A 21,416-nucleotide genomic window follows, 5' to 3' on the forward strand; every position below is an offset into this window, starting at 1 on the left:
ATCTTTTCAAGAATGTTTGTATAGCAGAGTATTGAGAGAAAGAGACAGAGTCACCTGCCAATGAAAACAGCAGGCCTTCTTACTGCCCATTATAATAAGCTTCGATTTTCTAAACTCAGAATTCCTCTCTTGTAATGCCACCCACAATGTATGAAAGCATCCATATGGACCCCTCCCAGTTGCCCCTGTGGACTTTGGAGTGAAAGGAACTGACACCAATCTGCTGATGACTATGCTGCTTGTTGTGCCATGAGTAATAAAATCTTTTATATCGGTTCCACAAGTCTTGTATCTTCTACCAGAATTCATAGAACAAAAACAGACGAACTTGTAAACTTGAAAGTATGATGAAAATCTCAGTCCTTAACCATTCTGGATCTTTCATTTTAATTGTCCCTGTCGATTATTGGTAACTATGATGCATACTATGGCACTATCTTTACTTGTCCATGTCTTCATTGTATCAAAGATAAAGTATCTGAATGTCATAGAGTGATGATCTGTATCCCCTGACCCATTGAAACTGGCAGTCTGCATTGGATAATGAAAGGAAACCACTATGTTTTAATATATTCTGTTTATTCTGGAAAATAAGACCCTTGTATGCACTCTACATATCTCTTTGAATACAACATCAAGGTATTTTGTACTGAGTGAGAATGGCTTGCGTATTCACCCTGCTTGACTGAACAACTAAGGAGAAATCTGGAATGAAAATGGGGATGAGAAACATCACCCTCAGCTGGCCATTAGGGACCGATAGTATCTTTAGTTTGTGACCAGAGACCCTTGAAATCCCAAGAGACAGCTTATTCAGCAAGCAAATTTTACTGCTACACTATTAATTAAATCAATGTCATTTACTCATATTGGATACATATGAGCTATTTATAGCCTCAAGCCATATTGAAATGCACAAAGAGAATTTGCGTTAATTGAACTACAAGAATAGGAGACAGGAAAGTTGTCCAACTGTTGACTCTAGGGTGAGGTAAGGCATTGCTGGCCTTAGGCATGTCTACATGCATGATGCAAATTTAATCATTTAAGGTACCTTACCCTACTCTGTACTCATGTAGACACTTGCATTGCAACTCAGAAAAATAATGTTCGTGCTAAGGATAGGTAACCCTGGATAAACTTGTATAAGGTAGAAAAATGTAGAAACTATGATTTTATAATGGCCATTTTGGGGTATAATTTTTAATTAATTTCTTATTATATGCATCAAATTCTGTTGTAAAGCATCAAGATCTATGGATCATTTTTGGAGGTCCTGCTCATGTACCACAACAAAAATAAGGCCACTGCTCACATCCTTTCTTGTAAAAAATCATGGACCCAATTTAAAAGTAGGCAATTATATTTTAAGTATGCACAACTTTAGTCTTATGTCCCATGAATGTGTAACATCTAAAAATCAGGCCTGTAATGAAGTTTTCATTTTAGAAAAATGTTTTTCTCCCCAAGCCACTTTATTTAAAAATGTTTATTTGGTCTAGTCCAAAGTATTACATTCATTTGAAGAATGGTCCTATTTATTCTTTTTAAATCTGCATCATTATTCTTTTAAAATTTACATAAATTGTATTATATATTATTTATCCTCATTTCCTTAGTGGTAGGTGTCTTTTATGGGAAATAATATTGTTAACATAAGGAGTTTTTCACTTAAGTAAACCATGCATTTCATTATTAATCCTAAATTTGAATGAGATGTGTGAGTGTGTGGGTGTTTAATGTACTATTTATATATTACTCCATTCATACAAGTTATTTTGAAATTGCTGGAACAATGTTTACAAAGATAACATGTTGTAGAAATTTTAGTAATTTGAGAAAAATAATATATTAAGTTTTCAGAATGCATGAAAAGGCTTTATTTTCTGAATATGAGTAAATGTGCAATATCTTCACTTAGCATGAAAAATATAGACATAATATTAATCTAAATAAAGTTTAGAAATAATTATCTACTGAATTTTTTTTTCTGAAGAAGAACAAACATGTTGATTCCTTGCCTATTGATGCATGAAAATGGGTATTTTGTGAAAGCTAAGGGAGATTTTGACCAGATTTTTAAAATAGTCATGCTCTTGTTTGCTATTAGTTATTCAATAATAATAATAAATAGTAGCAAATATGAATTTTATAATGTAGGATACTTGAACTCTATCCCAAAGTACACAAAGCAATCTATTCTACCAAGTTTATCAAACATCTTCTTTGCATTTTAATATCGTGTGTTTTCTCAAGCTAATAATTGGACTCTATGTAGTCACTGATGTTTTTTGACCTTTGAATGCCACAACCTTCATATGTGCCTGATCTGGTAAAAGGGCTTTTGTTCATAGAGTCATTATTAGTCAGTCTCAGGCAGGACCCAAACAGACCCCTTTGAATAAAATATCGAACGTACATAAGACTGATGTTCTACATGTATAACTTCTCCGTCTAATTTATAAGTTAAAGCAGGGATCAAATAATGTGGAAGCAGAATGCTTCCCTTATCAATGTATATTTGTTGAGAAAGGAAGTAATTGATTGTTCAAGCTTTGTTTTGCAAAAGAGAAATTCCTCTTTGCCCTATTAAAGATAACCTAAAAAGATTCCCAATTTGCTCATAGATCTTTTCATACGTTTTCTTATTTTAAAATTTTTATTCATTGTCATTCTCCCTATAACAGAAAAATAAATCAAAGCACAAACAGAAAACAACCTTAAAAAATACTCTAGGCTAATTCCTTTATTACTATCTTAATACAGTAGATACCTTGCTTAAGGAAAGATTATACAGAAATTATAGTGATATTATTACAGGAATAATAATCATTATATTTATGTATTATTTAGTATGTGCCAACCATTATTTTAAGAATATCACATATATTTATTTATATACTATTTTTAGTCAAAGTTAGTCACTGGTAAAAATGCAAGAAAATACAGAAAAAAGCATTTTTTAAAGGCAAAAAACATAAGATATATTCCTATCAAGTAGTACCCTTAAAGAAAGGAGACAGAAGAGATATAAAATATTTTTTAATCCTGATAGGTTAATAAAAACTAACATGAACTGAGAAGTTACTGTATTCCAGGAAATATGCTAAATGTTTACATGCAGTAGCTATTAATAGTTTGTCCTTTGTAATCACTCGATGAGGTATGTGCTATTATAATCTTCACTTTCCTGATGCCTCACTGAGTTTGCTTACCCAAGTGTCAGAAACAAAAATTCATCCATACAGCATTGTAACTGCTTCATATGAAAAAAAATAAATCTCTAGTCATATATTAAAAGGAAAAGTTTCAAAAATAAAAAGGTTATCCAACATGAAGACGTTTTTATACTGGAGCAGATTTCAAATGTAATTCAATTTTTGAAAGCCAACTAAGATAGAAATCAGCTATAGACTATAATAAATAGAAAAGAGTAAATAACTACTCTCGTTCCATTATGCAAGAATAGGAAAGTGCTCAGGAAAATTAAGTGTCAATAAGTAAAGACAAAATTAAACTTATTTTTCTAAGCATAGGCACAATTAACCTATGAAAATTACTCATATTAGATGGTAATGAAGCAGATAGCTTAGTGAAATTGAGAACATATCTGATTCACTATAATGGGATTTTCAGTTAGATCAGATCACATTTTGTATCAGTCATTCTGAATCACGACACATGTTGATTAGCATTAAGGGTTACAAGGGAAAATTGTGGGTTTTTTCCTGAGCCAGAAGGACCATGATTAAACAACATGATAATAGTAAATATCCACTGTGTCTGCATACAGGGAAATGTGATACAGATTTTCTTGTAGTGTGTGAATACACAGCTCCTTCTCTAACATATACTACCTATTGCTTTTGTCCAGTAAATTCCAGTTCTGTAACTCATGCCAAAAAGGAAAAGAGGAAGTCTGTGCAGACTCCCTTGGTTTTGAGAGAAGAGAAGGAGTTCATAGCAATTTTTCCTGCAACGGGAGAATAGAATTGTCGTTGTAATGTTGTAGGCTGAAGTGTGGTTTACAAAATGGCAAAAAGCAACGACAGGATGCTACAGAAACTCACCCTAGGAACTGTGCTGTTTTGAGCGTTTCCACACTGTGGGTCATAAGACTTGGATTTTTATCCAATTGCTACTGCTTCGTGAAAGATAATAGACTATAAGTAACTGCCTTCACTTTGAAGTTTTCGTTACCCCCCTTTATAAAATAAAGGGTTTGAATTAGGTGAACTCCTAGGTTTATTATTTGTCTGTTACAACTGAATTATCGTTGCCTGTATCTCATATAATCCTGTAATAGGATTCTTTGTAAGGTAAGTCAAAAATAGAAATATTTCAGCGATTCCTTGCGATTCACTGTTGACGCAGTTCTGGGATGAAAGCCTGTCCTGGGCTTTCATACTTGTGCTCCTGCTGAAACTGTTCATCCTTGGGCAAGAGGACATTCATATTATTTTGATTACTTAGATTACATATTACAAGTTTGAACATGCTGACACAGTACTAGTAGATTTTTCTACAGAACAGTCTATGTTACTGAATTTGTCACTTATATTCGAGCTTTTTCACTCCTATCACTTACATGTTCCATTTTTCTGTAGATCACTGAATTACAATAAATTGAGGTTCAATTAAAATCTGAGTTAATGACCATGATTAATTTGTTAACATTGTGTACAATTGAGAGAGGGTCTATTATTCACATAAAAAGACATCCAAAATAAAATTGAAAAGTATTCTGTAAAATAGTGACATTCGCAAAAATTACACCATAAGGATTTCATGGATCAGAGTTCATTCCTTTTTGAACTAAAGTTTTTATTAGGTAGAATATTACTAGTGAACACTAATTTTACTGTAATTGTAAAAGCAGTTTCTTTCTTGTTTTTGCTTTTATATATATATATAGATCTGGATAATGTAGAGGGCATTGCTGTGGACTGGATTGGAAATAATCTTTACTGGACCAACGATGGCCATAGGAAAACCATTAATGTGGCCAGGCTGGAAAAAGCTTCTCAGAGTCGGAAGACTCTTTTAGAGGGTGAAATGTCTCATCCCAGAGGAATTGTGGTGGATCCAATTAATGGGTATGAAATATTTGACTAGCTTTATATAAGAAAAATGATAGTAGATAAATGTGTTTCTTATATAGTTAATAGTAGTCAGCTTTATTTTAATTCATATGTATAGCTGAAATTCCACACAAATGGTCTTAATGGATAAGTTACGCATTTAATGGTTTTCTTGTCCTAGAGAATGTACTAAATAAACATGTCAAAATACACTGACCTGAAATAGATTACTATACAAAGATATATTACTTGATTTATTAAAATTAGCACTGTAATTCTGTATTTTGAGCAGCCAACACCAAGATAAATAATCAATTCAATTAGTGAATCAATTCTATATTTTAAAGGCAATTGAAATTTAGTGTATTCAAAAAAATAGCAGAAGTTTTTATACATTTCCTGCAGGTCAGACATTTTATTAAATGGGTTACTATGACCCTATTTTGTAACCCTCACAATAATCCTCTCAATTAATTGCTATTCTTATTCCTGTTTTATAAAGTTGAAAATGATAACTGCCTTACCAAACACCATTCAGTTAGTAACACACTGGGTATACATTTATTCCCAGGGAGCCTGTCTCTATGACTTTACTCTTAGCCACTAAACCACTGCTTTTTATTAGTCTAAGATGATAATCACAATTTTAGATACCATCATAATTTCTATATAAGGACATCATTTTATAGTATGTATTACTTGTTTTAAAATGAAATATTTAGTCCAATTCTTGGCAATATGTTTTCTTTTGATTTTTATTCAGCGCTATTACCTGAATGCAAAACTGTACTTACAGAAATATCAAAGAAGACAGAAATTTTAATAGTATTTTATAACTTAAAAAATGTTATTTATTGAATATTTTACATGTGTAGTTTTTTGGAGTGCTTTCCTTCCATGGCTTACATATTATTGTTTCAAGACATCAAAAAATAGATTTTCTTTACATTTCACTGCACACATACAAAAAATATGTATTGTATTGGAGGCATGTGAATCCCTTATAAACTGAGATCACCAAATTGCAGTTCCTAGAGTTGTTTGTGTTGAGAGTAGCTCCACATACAACCAGGGTGCTTCTTTGTAGGGAGTGAGTGAACTCATTGTAAGTGTTTTCACAGGGCATAATTATGAAGTAATTTTGGTGATTTTATGTTTGGATTGTATAATCATCTGTTAAATCAGTCTTAGTTTTTGAAGAGAGTATTTATTCGACACTGTCCAAATCTATATGAAGAAATTTTTGAATTTTAAATTTCTGTCTTAAAACAGAAATTAATTTCTGTCTTAAAACAGTATCTTCTTTCTCACTATTCTGTTAGAGAAAATGTTTTCTGATAGAGCTAAAGGGTCTTTTTTGTGCCCAAGAGATGACATAAATGTGGAAGTCATATAAACATATAATTTAGAAGAAAATTTACCGCCCACTAGCTCCAACTCTTTCATCAAATTTAGAAATCCTCTTCAACATCTCCCAAGTTTGTAGGCATCCAAATTATGTTAGAAACCTGTAGCATCTACGTACTTCAAGCTATCTGAAGGCAATTCTGATTAATAGAGTATTTTTTTCATTGAGACAATATCTGCATCCCTGTAATGTCTTCCTACCACCTGTCCCTATATACAAGGAAGAAGTGCAATAAATATTATTTAAAACTAGACAGTGTTACTGATAAACAGAGGAAAGAACTTATTTTGACTCATCTCCAGAAAGGCTGGGGATAGTGTTCATCAGATAATTACATCTGAACAGTGCTTGAAATAGAAGGTAGAATTTTTCTTGCTATATTAACAGAAGGCCAGATTAACCTATGTATTATGTGAAGAATACTCAGAGGTCCACCTAGAAAAAATACTTGTATTAGTTCCTGCTTATTTTATAGGTTATATTTCTACTTCGTGTGTTTAAGAATTCTCATCATTTGGTATTGATTGCAAAGCTTTCATAATATTATTTTTTATTCTTATTTTTATTTTTTTGAGACAAGATCTCACTCTGTTACCCAGGCTGGAGTGCAGTAGTATGATCTTGGCTCACAGCAGCCTTGATAGCCTGGGTTCAAATGATCGATTCTCCCACTTCAGCTTTGAGACTAGCTGGAATTACAGGCACAAGCTACCATGCCTGGATACTTTTTGTATTTTTTTGTAGAGATGAGGTTTTGCCATGTTGCTCAGCCTGGTCTCAAACTCCTGGGCTCAAGTAATTCACCTGCCTCAACCTCCCAAAGTTCTGGGATTACACACATGAGCCATGGTGCCTGGCCCATAATATACATTTAAGGATATACATATATATATATGTATCTCCTCTCTCAGACTGGCATTCTTAGAAAAATAATTTTCTTATATTTTGTTTAAATAAAAATAATTTTAAGTGATGGGTCAGTTGGTGAACAATTCCTTTTTTCAAATAGCAAAAGAATATGCAGTATATTTAGAATATCCAGATTTATTTTGTGTGTGTGTGTGCGCGCACACGCACACACGCAGGCACATGTATGTGTGATTTGGGTCACAGAAAAAAATGTGTTGCCATGATCAAAAGTAGAAGCTGTAGGGTAAGATAACTGCAATATTAATAAGTCATAAATTAGCAAAAATAAAACTGCATTGATCAACTTTATATAAAAATATTTCAGGAAAATATCAATAGAGATGAAAAGATTGCATGTTTCGCCTTTGTACAGTTCATTTATATAGCTGATGTCAAGTAGTTATACCTAACTAGCATAGAATTAGAGCAAACAGAATGACTATCCTTTTTGTTACTAAGTTGTCCTAATTAAAAAATCACTTTAAGGAAGTACAAGACACAAGATATAAATACTTCCGTGTTTATTTCTACAATTAATACAATTCAACAGTCTCAGTATACTTCCTTGGGTCTGAAAAGGCGTATCAACATAATTGGAAACCGTTAAGAGAATGTAAAAAGAGCTTAATTGGTTTGAAATAATGGGTAGTGTGTTCATCCTCAGTGTTCCCAAGTCAGCCAGTTTAGATCACAGTAGGATTTTTTGTCATGGTGACAGACTTTTTCCAAATGCACTTAGAAATTCTTAGGGTCTACAAAATGGAGGAGACAGGAGATCTAATAAGGGTATTTCAAGGGTCAGCAGCTTAGAAAAGATTTGAGACTTTATAAAGTTGTATATGAGATGACTGGATTAAACCTACACTTTAATTAATAAACTCAAGAACTTTCACATGACCCTAAAACAACCCATGTGGTGGGTTTTAACCTCATTCATGAGGGAATTGGAACATGAGTTCAAGACCCCCTCTCCTACTGTTAGAGTTTATATAAAAGATTTGTTTTAAAAGGCAGATGCTTTTGTTTGAGATAGAAATTAAAGCTCAAAGTCTCAAGGTCAGTCAACTTGCTATTACTAAACTTATGTGCGGATAAATCATCTTCTGTAGATTTTGGGGTAATAATAAGCAGCAATAAAACATAGATTATTTGCATCAGGAAGACAAATCAGACCTAGCCAAACAAACTCAGTATGACTATGCCCTTTAGAACAAAGGCAGTTCAATTACCTGTCTTAAAAAATAATAATTCATCTGAGATTAACGTCTGGAGTACATCTTTAACTGTGCCATGGGTTCTCATGTCAGTCAATCTGCTTTTTAATCGTGTAATTGATGATATACTTTTTGAGGTGGACAACACTTAAAATAGTAATGACCCAGAAAATCATTTCCTATACTTGGTATCACCACTTCCCAAAAATAGCTATTTGGCATTTACTGTCAGGTTCATTAATGCGTGAAGCCAGTAAGTGTGATAGTGGTGGCAGTTGGCTTTTCTGTAATATGTGTAAATGCACAGTTCTACCAAACAAGTCTTTGCTTTCCTTAAAATTTCACAATTGCCCACTCTTTGACAGATAAGCACTTAGATAGGAGGACAAATCAGAATGAAACTAGAATTTATGGAACTGCCAAATCTGAGGAAGTGTCTATACTGTGGTTGGCTGTAATAACACGTATGCATTTTTAATGTCTTAGTTGGATGTATTGGACAGACTGGGAGGAAGATGAAATAGATGACAGCGTGGGAAGGATTGAGAAGGCCTGGATGGATGGATTCAATCGGCAGATTTTTGTGACTTCAAAGATGCTGTGGCCAAATGGTTTAACTCTGGACTTTCACACCAACACATTATACTGGTGTGATGCCTATTACGATCATATTGAAAAAGTGTTTTTGAATGGAACTCACAGGAAGGTAAAAGACAAATGCTGCTGTTTTTAACCCACAGGCTTCTTTTTTTCACAGAGCCTTGTTGTGTTGTGTTAAAAATACTTTCAAGTTTATTTTTACTCTTCTGAGGTGGCTGCCAATGGTCTCCATGGGGTGGCTGAAGGAGGCTGAGCATTAAGGAGTGCAGCTGGCACTTGCCTCTGGGAGATCAGGCCCAGCTCACTGTGGTGTGCCAGGATTTGTGGGATTTTTAAAAGCAGCTCTCAGGATATCAGAGCTGTTTTAAAATGCAGTTTTTCTGCATTATTGATGAGTTTTCTATAACCGAGCAACCCCACTCTATTAAAATATGTTCAATATCTTCAGCTGAATTTTAATATTATGTACGATGAGGAAGTAATTACACTGTATTTAGTTGAGTAAGTAACTTGGTGACATTGAAAATTAAACATATAGTAGGAATGAGCCGAACTTCAAACTTATTGGTATGAATAGGTATCAGTTTCCTCTTGCTTTTTTTTGCTAGAGTAACTGCAAAATGATTTTGAAATTCTTAGGTAAAATTGAGGACGATGCAGTTGGCTGAGAGACAGAGGCATAGTTGACAAAACAGAACCTCTACATTTCATGTTTTGGTTACCTAATTACACATAACACTAATAACTGACTTTATGAGTTTAATAATAGAAAAAGGGAATGTTAGAAATGACCAAAACGCTTCCTTTAAGTTATATTTCTTTTCTTTTTGGAAAGAAAAACTGCATATTTGGCTAAGCCTACTCATTATGGATTCTGTTTTAGAAAGAAATACTAATCAATCAATGTTGATTGACTCTAACTATACTGTAAATACTTTCTTCAAATAAGTACAATTGGTTGGCATTTAACCTAATGTCACATACTTAACAGGTGCTAGATAAATCTTTATGCTTTCTTAGAAGATGTTGGTATGTAAACAATAAACATAATACTTTCATGGCTAGCATATTTTAGCTTACGTAAAGGTGAAAAAAATTAAGAAACCGTGTCAATTATTCATATATGATAATTTGGTAAGAATAATTCAGTTAAAAGGAGCGAAATTTAAATTTATGACCCTAAATTATTTAGATAATTTTCTTAATTCTCTAATATTAAGTGCATACAAAATCTTTTTCATCTTGTATTCAATATATTTTTATTTGTGGTGAAAGGTGAAAAAGTATTATTATTGAGATATAATTTATTCCCCTTCTACAATCCTTCATGTGAAACTGGACTTAAAGTTTTATCACATGATTCCTCCATTTAAGGAACAATAAAACAATATAACTAGAATGTAAGTGGAATACATTAACATAATCAGAATTTAATTTGCCAGTGAGTTTTTATCTATTTACTAAGAATAAATGTGTCTGTGTTTAAAATTAAAATCTTTACCATCTTTTCTGTCAGATCCAAGATTTCTTAAATTTGCATTGGCCCAATTAAAGTAAGAGGATTATTTTTACTCCCAATGCTGTTTGAACATCTTCTATCTGTTGGTTACTGGATGAGCAATGTTGAAATAAACATGATTATTCAGATTGCTTTCTATCCCAGGATACGATACTGAAATATCATAAGCAAAAGAAACAGGAATGAGAGTAGGGAAAAGTAATTTTAATATTTGCATTCTTAACCATATTTTCCGTGCCATATATGAAAGAATTTACATGGATAAAATATAGATGATTTCCTTCAAATAGCATGCCCTAAAACAAAAAATATGCTCACATTGTGAAATCCATTTTTCAAATCTATCAGAGAAAATGAGTTAAGATATTAGATTGTTATCTGTTATACTTATTGAGTGTCACTTTCTCTAAATATCTGGTTATGTTTCTAAAGTCGAGTTCTGATTTTTCACAATGTGTTTATATTTTACAGATTGTTTACAGTGGGAGAGAACTGAACCACCCTTTTGGACTGTCGCATCATGGAAATTATGTGTTCTGGACAGATTATATGAATGGTTCCATTTTTCAACTCGATTTGATAACGAGTGAGGTGACATTGCTGAGGCATGAAAGACCACCCCTATTTGGGCTTCAGATTTATGACCCACGAAAGCAACAAGGTATTAAAAAACAAATAGAAATGCTTCTGAGATTCACATATAATAATACTTCAAAGTAGTTGTAAAAGGTTTATCTTGACAGCATTGCTACAGTTTTATGAAAAAAAGATGTCAAATTTGCTCCAAAGTCAATCAAATCAGACTTTGTTATCATAGAAATTTATTTTTTGTTGTTCTAAATAGCCTGAGTGATTATCCCTGGGGAATTCTCTATAAGTGAGGTTTAAGGTTTTCTCCAAGTGTTTCCTTTTCTTCATGTGATTTTCACTGAAGAAAGCTGTGTTAGTTATTTAAAGTAAAACAATTATCTTAATGTTTTCAAAGAGTAAGAATGGTTAAACGTGAGAACTTCCTTAGTTTGAAAAGAAAACTATTGAAAATTGAAGATGCATTATACAAGAAAAATGTTATTTTAAAAAGTATCTTAGTATGTTTACCTGAATAGTTTCAATGCATATTTAAGGAACACGTAATTATTTTAGATGACACAAAAGTAAAACCATCTATCACAGTATTTATGTCTTCTTAAAATCAGATAATATGTTTTATTTGTGTGAGTTATTAATACTTATTAGGACATCTACACATAGCATTACTCAGAATTTAGATATTGAACAAAGAAAACAGTTTAGTACATTATGTGGTAGGTTTTTTATGAGTCTAAATAATCATTTTTCCTTTTTTTTAATAGAGATATCCTTGTAAAAAGTTAATGAGCATGCAGTTCAATACATTTAAGATGAATAAATTATATTATGAATTTCCTAACACGTATGCTATCAATAGGAAATTATCTAGCAACAGAGTGTTTTCAGATACTTCAGCTAAAACAGTGATCCTACACCAATAAAGCTTCAGTTTTTTCCCATTGTATTAACATTGCTTCAATGGAATACAAATGCAATTGTATAAAATAATGGAAATGTATAAATGAGAAATATCAATAGCTGATAAAAGATAAAATTATCTTTTAAAAGAATAAAACTGAAATTATGTGGATGGCACAAGCCATAGCTATGGACAAGACATGAGGAATGGAAATAATTGCCTGGATAGATTAAAAAGTAATATTTTGCTATATTCACATAAACCCTGCACCACCACCACACTACCACAGCTTGCCTACACTGAACAAGAGCCCAGGATGTGAATAGAAACAATCCTGTTCATATTGTGAAGGATCTGCTTTTCAGGATTATACTTCTCTCTCCCTTCACAGTCCAATCAATATACGATCACATTTTCTATTTCCCTTCTCTTTAGAATTGTTCCTCTTGAATGTCATTGCTGAATTTCCCTCACCAAAGTCCATAACATTTTTATCATCTTCAGATTCTTAAAGCTTCCAGTTGCTTTAGTGAGTTGTTTAACTAAATGCAACACATGTAGTGAAAAATGCCCTGGGCTTAGATCTGGGTCCTAACATCTTCTCCTTTCAAAACTTTGGACTCATCATGAAAGATTTAACAAAAATAAGAAATACCTTCTTCATAACATTTCCATGATGGTTAAATAGCTACTTGTTATTGAAAAGCAAAACTTCCATAGCACTGTGCCTGACAAACAAATTGTGATACGTAACTTGCCCCTACAATTTCTCTAATAAAAGGTATTTGTTTTTAAAGTTACATTTTAAATAAATATTCAATGGAATAGTGCAGCATAATAATATACAATGAAGTACATAACTCTGATAGATAATATTTTTGGTGTTCTGAAAGGTGTCATTGATGTATAATAGTACAATATTATTCCTTAGATGGAAAATGGTCTTTTAAAAGTGTTTTTCCTCATTTTAATTCACAGAACATTAAAATAAAAACTGAGCTCTAATTACTACATTCTCTTTCAATTTTTATTGTAGAAACCGTAATGTTTTGTCTTACTGAGTGAATGTACTGAGAATAATTGATTGATAATTTTTATTAACTTAGTTGAATTAATCCATTGATTTTAGTTTTCTACCACTTCTTCATATAGCTAAGGATTACCTAGTACTTAACTATATGTTTGATCAAGCATTACAATATGGAAAGGATTCCTGGTTAATACCATTTTTTCTCTCTCAAGGGACATTGATATTAGATAATCTACTTGAGTTCTAAATTTTTAGTGTCTTTTACTACATTGATCAAAGTAGCTGAATTATAAAGCAAAATACATTCAGATGTCCAGATGTGGGCAGTTTGTCTTATTATAATTTTCTCCCAATGGTGTTATTCTTTACATCTTTTGAACATCAGATATTAATAAATATTTGAAAATAGATGATCTATGTCCCATAAATGTTGATTTCATATTGTCCTGTTAGACTGTTTTTCTTTTTTCCCCTATGGATAAAATTTAACAATTGAATAGAAAACCAAATCTGATAAGTAGTACATATCTCCTTTTCTTAATGGAATAAAAGAAACTAATCTTATATAACCTTAGAGTCTCTCTCTCTCTCTCTCTCTCTCTCTCTCTCTCTCTCTCAGAGACTACAAACTATATGACTTTATTTATATATAGTATATATAAACTATTTATATATAGTTTTTGTACGTATGAATAGATAGTATTAATACACACATACACCGCCTGACAAGAACACCATGAAAAATATTTGGGAATACTAATAATGAGATATCTAAATATTTTAGACTCATTGTCAGAACATTAGTCAACTAATCAGATCCCCACTTACTCCTCATATTAGAAGAGACTTGTCAACAGCCAGGCACAGTGGCTAACACCTGTAATCCCAGCACTTTGGCAGGCTGAGGTGGGTGGATTCCCTGAGCTCAGGAGTTTGAGACCAGCCTGAATAGCATGGTGAAACTCCATCACTACTAAAAATACAAAAAGTAGCCAGGGGCAGTGGTGGGAGCCTGTAATCCTAGCTACTCAGGAAGCTGTGGCAGGAGAATGGCTTGAATGTAGAAGGCGGAGGTTGCATTGAGCCGAAATGTGCCACCGCACTGCAGCCTGGGTGACAGAGCAAAACTCTGTCTAGAACAAAAAAGGCTTGTCAAGTTACTTGGAATATACCAGCGAATTTCAGGAAGGTAGATACAAATACATAACATACTAAACAGAAAGATACCTCTAGGAAAGGATTCTTAAGTAATTCTTAGGGATTTAGTGTCAGGATGTTTTTCTCAGATAGTACTGTCATTTCTTCTGGTAAAATTTCTAAGCTTTCCTTTTTCATTAACATTAGATATCTGGAACAAGTTTTTAAAGCTTTCTTCCGTTATTCCTCGTATAAAGAGCAACAATTGTGTAAAATAATAATCTTTCCTTTTCATTTTCTAGGTTCAAAAGCACACTTTGATTTTTTTGTACATTTTGGGGAATGAGATAATCAAAACTAAGTAATATTTTAATAAGGGTTGATTAAATGTATCCTATTATTTTATGACAAATAGAATACATTTATTAACTAAGAAAGAGCTGTAACTATTAAAACTACTGGGAAGTGGATTAAGCATTGTTATTTAATTGTCACAACATATATTTAAAATAGATACTATTTTTAAGGTGGAGAATAATTTTGCTTCTGGAAGATACAAGATTGGGGGAAAAAAAGACAAAGTTTTTGATGAAGCCAGATGTCCATCTTCAGCTACATATTGAAAACTATTCTTCATTTGCATTCCTTGCGTTTTTGATTTTTAAAAACTATCTGCTTCCTAAAAGTAACAGACTTTTGTTGGTTTTGGTATATTATATTTAGTATGGTTTTTTATATAATTTTATTTTAATATATATAAATAAGTTAGTGTTTGAGAACACAATTTTAGAGAAAATCTTATTTCTATTATTTATAAATAAATATAATCATAATGATTATCTAGAAATAAATGATAATTTAATAAGAATTATTTCCTATTTCTACATATTGGAAGAGTCATTTAGTTGCTCAGATATTCAGTTTTCCTACCTGTAAATGAGATAAAACCTTCCTTGTAATTTTATTTTAAAAATTGAATAAAATATAATATATATGTAAAGTAACTAGCTCTGGGATTGATTCTAATTTTTCATTAACAGCAGCTATTAATATGTTAATGATTTTTAATTAATATATAGGTCTGTGTTTGAAAAGTAGTCATTAAAACATGTTTTAAAGAGGATATTTTTACATAAAATATTTTTCTAGTTCTCTGAACTTCAAAAAATACTATCATATGAGCTCTGTCTGGAACATATTAATGAAATTCAAAAATATATTGGGTCACTATTAAAATAAAAAAGATCTAAGCCCTTCAGAGGAGAGATACGGAATTATTCAAATTAATTTAGATTTTGGATTTCTATTATGATAGAACAAATAACCAATTCCTCTCTCTTAATATGTAGTATTAACAGAAAATAAATATATTTCAAAGTTTGAATAATGCTGATTTATTTTTTAAGTACTTAAATTTCATATTCATTTAGAATGGTGTGAGGTACACCACTGAATTAAAGAATATATTTAGCATATAATTTCAACATTTTAATATGTTGTCAGTAATTCCTTATTTCTTACTGCTTAAATTCTTTATGTATTTCTCAAAATATGTTGAATTAATTCTAATTTTCCAGAATCTGAATGCTCCTAAAATATTAAATATACTATTTCATCCTGTACAGAATGTGTACAACATAGAATAACTATTCATCCTATGAAGCATTGCATTTTTATTCCATGATCGTGAAATAAACATGACCTGATCTGGAAGCTGCTTAAAGCATTTATGTATTTCCTATTAAAAAAACTCTGTATTAGGCTTAATTACCCTCTGAGTTAAGCAATTGATACTGTAGCATGAATTATTAGCTTTCTTGGCTTTCATATGTATTTTTTAATTTGTTATAAACACAGTGAATTAAATTTATTTTTCAAGATAATGAAATGAGAATATACTTTAGGTCATTTCTTCTGATCAGTGGGCACTCAATGATAACCTGTGGTAATGTGTTGAATATTTATTGCACGAAGGAGCAGTTTAGAGTTTTTTTTCTCACGTCTTATTATCCTCCACATAGCACATCCAACCTCTGAGGCTCACAGTATTACAACCTAGTCTGTCACTTTAATCACACTGCTGGTATTTGCACTTTAATCATTTTATTATTTTATTGTATAGCTCTAGGTAATTAAAAGCTTGCTATTTTTAATGTTTCAGTAAAATCTTCTGATATAATCCAAATGTTATTTATTGATACTTTGAACAAACTGCAACATAGAGTAATATGACCCTGAGATTATTATTACCTATTGTGTTGCTAGTGTTGCGTTCTCTTTAAAGTTTGACACATTTAGTAAGTATAGTCAGTCATATGTGGCATAGAGATGGTTCAGTCAATGATGGACTGCATGTATGGTGATGGTCTTATAAGGTAATAATAATGTATTTTTACTGTACCTTGTGTATGTTCAGATACAGAAACACTGTTATCATTGTGTTATAATTGTTTATTCAGTACCATAACTTGCTGTGTACAGGTTTGTAGCCCAGAAGCAATATTTGATATATAGGTATACAATTTTTTAGCACTGTGTTTGAAAAGTAGTCACTTAAACATGTTTTAAAGAGGACATTTTTACATAAAATATTTTTCTAGCTAACACTTTTTTTTTTTTTTTTTTTTTTTTTTTTTGAGATGGAATCTGGCTCTGTTACCTAGGCTGGAGTGCAGTGGTGCCATCTCGGCTCACTGCAAGCTCCACCTCCCAGGTTCACGCCATTCTCCTGCCTCGGCCTCTGGAGTAGTTGGGACTACAGGTGCCCGCCACCACACCCAGCTAATTTTTTTGTATTTTTAGTAGAGATGGGGTTTCACCATGTTAGCCAGGATGGTCTAGATCTCCTGACCTCGTGATCTGCCCGCCTTGGCCTCCCAAAGTGCTGGGATTACAGGCGTGAGCCACCGCACCCGGCCATCTAGCTAACATTTTTTTAGCACCATGTAGTCTAGGTAAGCGGCAGGCTCTACTATCGAGGTTTGTGTAAGGATGCTCTATGATGTTGCCACAATGATGTGATTACACATTTCTTAATATGTATACCCATCGTTAAGTGATGCATAAGTGTAAATACACTTTCTTCCTTTCCTTTCCAACCTGTAAGACGAATTGGCAATCTAAATTGTATTTATTTGTACCAACACCTTTACAATTGTTCAAGGATACAACACTACAGCTAGATAGGAGGAATAAGTTCCAAGGTTCTATACCACTGTGGGATGATTATAGTTAATGATGCTATATAGTTTCAAATATCTGAAAGGTGGATATTGAATGTTCCCAACACAAAGACATAAGAAATGTTTGAGATTATGGATATGCCAGTTACTCTGATCTGATTACTATAATTATGTTTACTGAAACATCACTATGACTATGAACAATTATTATTTGTTGATTTAAACATAATTACTCAATTTTATCTGAGAGTCTGCAAGGGTGCCTCACATAGGTTCATGAATAGCACCTCTGTGAATTTCCTCTCATGCCTGCTTAATTGATGTCTATCGTATACCTCATTCGTGCCTCTGCTCGTTAGATCCACCGGGAGAACACTTTCACCCTTGTGAACTGTACATTCACCTTATACCAGCAAGGCTGCTCATTTTTGAGTCTTCACAGATGTCCTGTGATTCCTGGAGTCCTCAATACACTGAATTTGTGGTGTATACTGCACAAGAGAAAAGAATACCCCACCCTTGCTCCCACACTCATTTGCTTTCTGTTTCCTGGGGCTCCAAAGCCACATTCTGAGAGCCAGTAGTCTACTTTCCAAAGAACTCAGACCTGAATACGATAGGCCTAATCTGGAAATTGATCCAAGACAAACACCATTCTGTTCTTTCTCTTTCCTCACCTAGTACCTAACTTCACTCAGACCTCTGTCTCCTCCAATTAATGAGAAACTTATCCTTATCTACCAATGCGTCACATATTTTCAAACATTAATGAATTTAGTTACGATTCGGCAGAAATCCTGACTATATTACTAAATATATAACATACATAGCATATATATGTGTATGTAATTACATCTATGTTCACCTCCTGGAAAGAAAGTGAATCAGAGTTCTCTGACACATTTGCTTTCCTCCTCTTGCAGGTGACAATATGTGCCGAGTAAATAATGGGGGCTGTAGTACGCTTTGCTTGGCTATCCCAGGAGGCCGGGTGTGTGCTTGTGCTGATAATCAACTTTTGGATGAAAATGGGACAACTTGCACATGTAAGTTCTTTGCATGTTACCCTTATTGTTTATTGGGCCCTTTCTGGAGATTAGAAGCAGAAGAAACCAAAGGAATTAAAATGAGACTTGGAATGAGAAATTCAGATTATTACTTAGATATAATTCTTTCTAGACTATCAGTTATTAACTGATTAATTTTGAATATACAGAGGAATATTGACAATGATGGTATTTTGTGGAGTTCATTGCTGTGTGTGGTTTAGTAAAAAAATGTAAATAAGTATATGCCACAGAAGTGTAAGAGAACTTTAAGCAGTTGCAACTAAAAATGCATTGTTGTTGATTAGATAGATGGCATGTTGACACACAACACAAGTCTACAATGACTTTAAATGGCTTCCTGATTCAGTTATCTGTATTAAGTGGTGAAGAGCAAGGAGGGAGGCAAAAGGACTTACAAGGAATTGACAGACTATTCAAATAGTGAATTAACTGGATTGATTGATCTGTGTTAAAGGCAATTTTATTAACTTTTGCTGACGTTTCTCAATTTACTGCATCTTACTATTCTGATATGACTTTTGAAATTTCTTCTTTCTACCCCATGTGGTGTCCCTTAAGCACAGTAACACCAGCAATACTATGTGTGTATTGAGAACTATGTGACATTTTGAGAATGATTTAATCTTGAGTTGTGTGTTAGAGTTCTCCAGAAAAACAGAACTAATAGGATGTATATAATACATAGACAGATTTATTGTAAGGAATGGTCTTGTTTAATTATAAAAACCGATCAGTCTTAAGATCTGCAGGTGGCAAGCTGGAAATCCACAAGAGTCCATGGTGTGCATCTAGTCCAAATGTCAGCAGGCTTCAGACCCAGGAAGTGCTGATGGTTCAGTTTATGTCCAAAGGCAGGAAGAAACCGATGTCCCAGTTCAAACAATCAAGCAGGTGAAGTTTATTTTGCCTGTGACAGGTTTGGCCTTTTTGTTCCACTCTGGCCAACTGATTAGAGTGAGTTCATCCACACGACTGAGGGAAGTCTACTTCACTCACTTTACTAATTCAAGTGTTAATCTCATCCAAAGCACACTAACAGACAGACCCAGGATAATGTGTGACCAAACATCTGGGCACCCCGTGTCCCAGTCAAGTTGGCATATAAAATTAAGCATCACAAATTGCTGAATAAACATTTCATGTATTTATTGTATCATTTATAATCATTGTCTCTTGTGAGAGAGGAAGGATAAGTGTAATAAAAAGAGCTTCAGTTTATCAATAAGAGGCATCTTATCTCTTCTGATGTAGAAAAGATGTATTTTTAAAAGGATATTTAGAATTTAAGACATATAAGAAAATATATTAAAAATAAAAGAATCCACTTATAATGCCAGTATTCAGAAATAAACCTCTAAGGAATCTTAATAGAGTTTCTTATAGTGATATATCACTGGGATTTATTTTTACTACTAATGATAATAATTGTAGGTGAGATTGAGTGAATGATTACACTGGTATGGATGTGGCATTTTATAAAACAATTTATGATTTTTGTTAGTCTTTACAAAAATTATGTAAGGAAGATACTATTACTATCTGCATTAGTCCATTTTTATACTGCTGATAGAGACATACCCAAGACTGGGCAATTTACAAAAGAAACAGGTTTAATGGACTTACATAGCTCAGGAGACCTCACAATCATGATGGAAGGCAAGGAGGAGCAAGTCATATCTTACCTGGATGGTGGCAGGCAAGAGAAGAGAGCTTGTGCAGGGAAATCCTGTTTTAAAAATCATCAGATCTCATGAGTCTTATTCACTGTCATGAGAATAGCATGAGAAAGACCTGCCCCCATAATTCAATCACTTCCCACTGGATTCCTCCCATAACATGTGGAAATTGTGGGAGTTACAATTCAAAATGAGATTTGGATGGAGACACAGCAAAACCGTATCACCACCTCATTTTATAATGCACAATTTAGACTTATAAGCTAATTATTTTGCAAGTCCACATAATTAGCAAGTAGAACATTTGGAATTTAGATCCCAAATTCTGTCATTTTTACTTAAAATAAGCATAAGCATCTTATGTAACCAAATATCTTTGTAAACATAATTTTTAATGACTGCCTTTCAAACCATTTATTTTCTTTTTAGTTGACATCTGGTATTATTTATGATTCATTGTTATAGGTAATTGTCTGTTTCTGTTACCATTTATGGCTTTTTATGTATTTTATCATATAGTTTATGTCTTTTAGACATAGCAATTGGACACTGTTACATCTTCTTTGGGCATTTGGAATAATACCCTCAGTTTTAAATTATTTTATTATTATTTTGAGTTCCAACTACTGGACATGAGAACTTTGGTTTCTTTTCTACTACTTTTCTCATCTTCTTCACTTTCACTTATTATAAAGTTAGCATATCTGACCAAGAATATGATTTTGAATTACCAAAAAATAAGTCCTTTTTTATAAAAATATTTTTGACATTTATATTTAGTTTGTTAATCAATTTTACAATATTTTTAGGCCTAGATCAGCGTTTCACTACTTGTATTGCTTAGTACTTAAACTTTTAGCACTGCATTGTTCATTTATTCATTTCACTGGTGTGTAGGATAGATGGAATATATCTTGAAATAACTTCTTCAAGAAGACTATGTAGAATACAGTGGACCGTCTGTACTGAACATTTACACTTTCCTTCTTGTAATTATTTCCTAAACAATATAATTTGGAAACTATTTACATAGTATTTACCTTGCATTAGGTATTATAAGTAATCTAAAAATGATTTAAAATATGTGAAGGGATATGTGTA

At 32.6% G+C, this 21,416-nt stretch overlaps 1 protein-coding gene across 1 annotated transcript in view; it reads left to right on the forward strand.

Annotated features, from left to right (window-relative positions):
• The window catches only part of LOC117095052 (low-density lipoprotein receptor-related protein 1B), a 1,687,268-nt gene that overhangs the window by 1,163,588 nt on the left and 502,264 nt on the right, over positions 1 to 21,416 (forward strand). The window contains exons 12-15 of the mRNA XM_033231629.1: positions 4,916 to 5,096; positions 9,099 to 9,318; positions 11,203 to 11,392; positions 18,493 to 18,615. Of these exons, the coding sequence (XP_033087520.1) occupies positions 4,916 to 5,096; positions 9,099 to 9,318; positions 11,203 to 11,392; positions 18,493 to 18,615 (714 nt within the window). The remainder of the gene's footprint in view (positions 1 to 4,915; positions 5,097 to 9,098; positions 9,319 to 11,202; positions 11,393 to 18,492; positions 18,616 to 21,416) is intronic.

This window comes from Trachypithecus francoisi, unplaced genomic scaffold (genome assembly GCF_009764315.1).
Source record: "Trachypithecus francoisi isolate TF-2019V2 unplaced genomic scaffold, Tfra_2.0 Lachesis_group13, whole genome shotgun sequence".
Classification (NCBI taxonomy): domain Eukaryota; kingdom Metazoa; phylum Chordata; class Mammalia; order Primates; family Cercopithecidae; genus Trachypithecus; species Trachypithecus francoisi.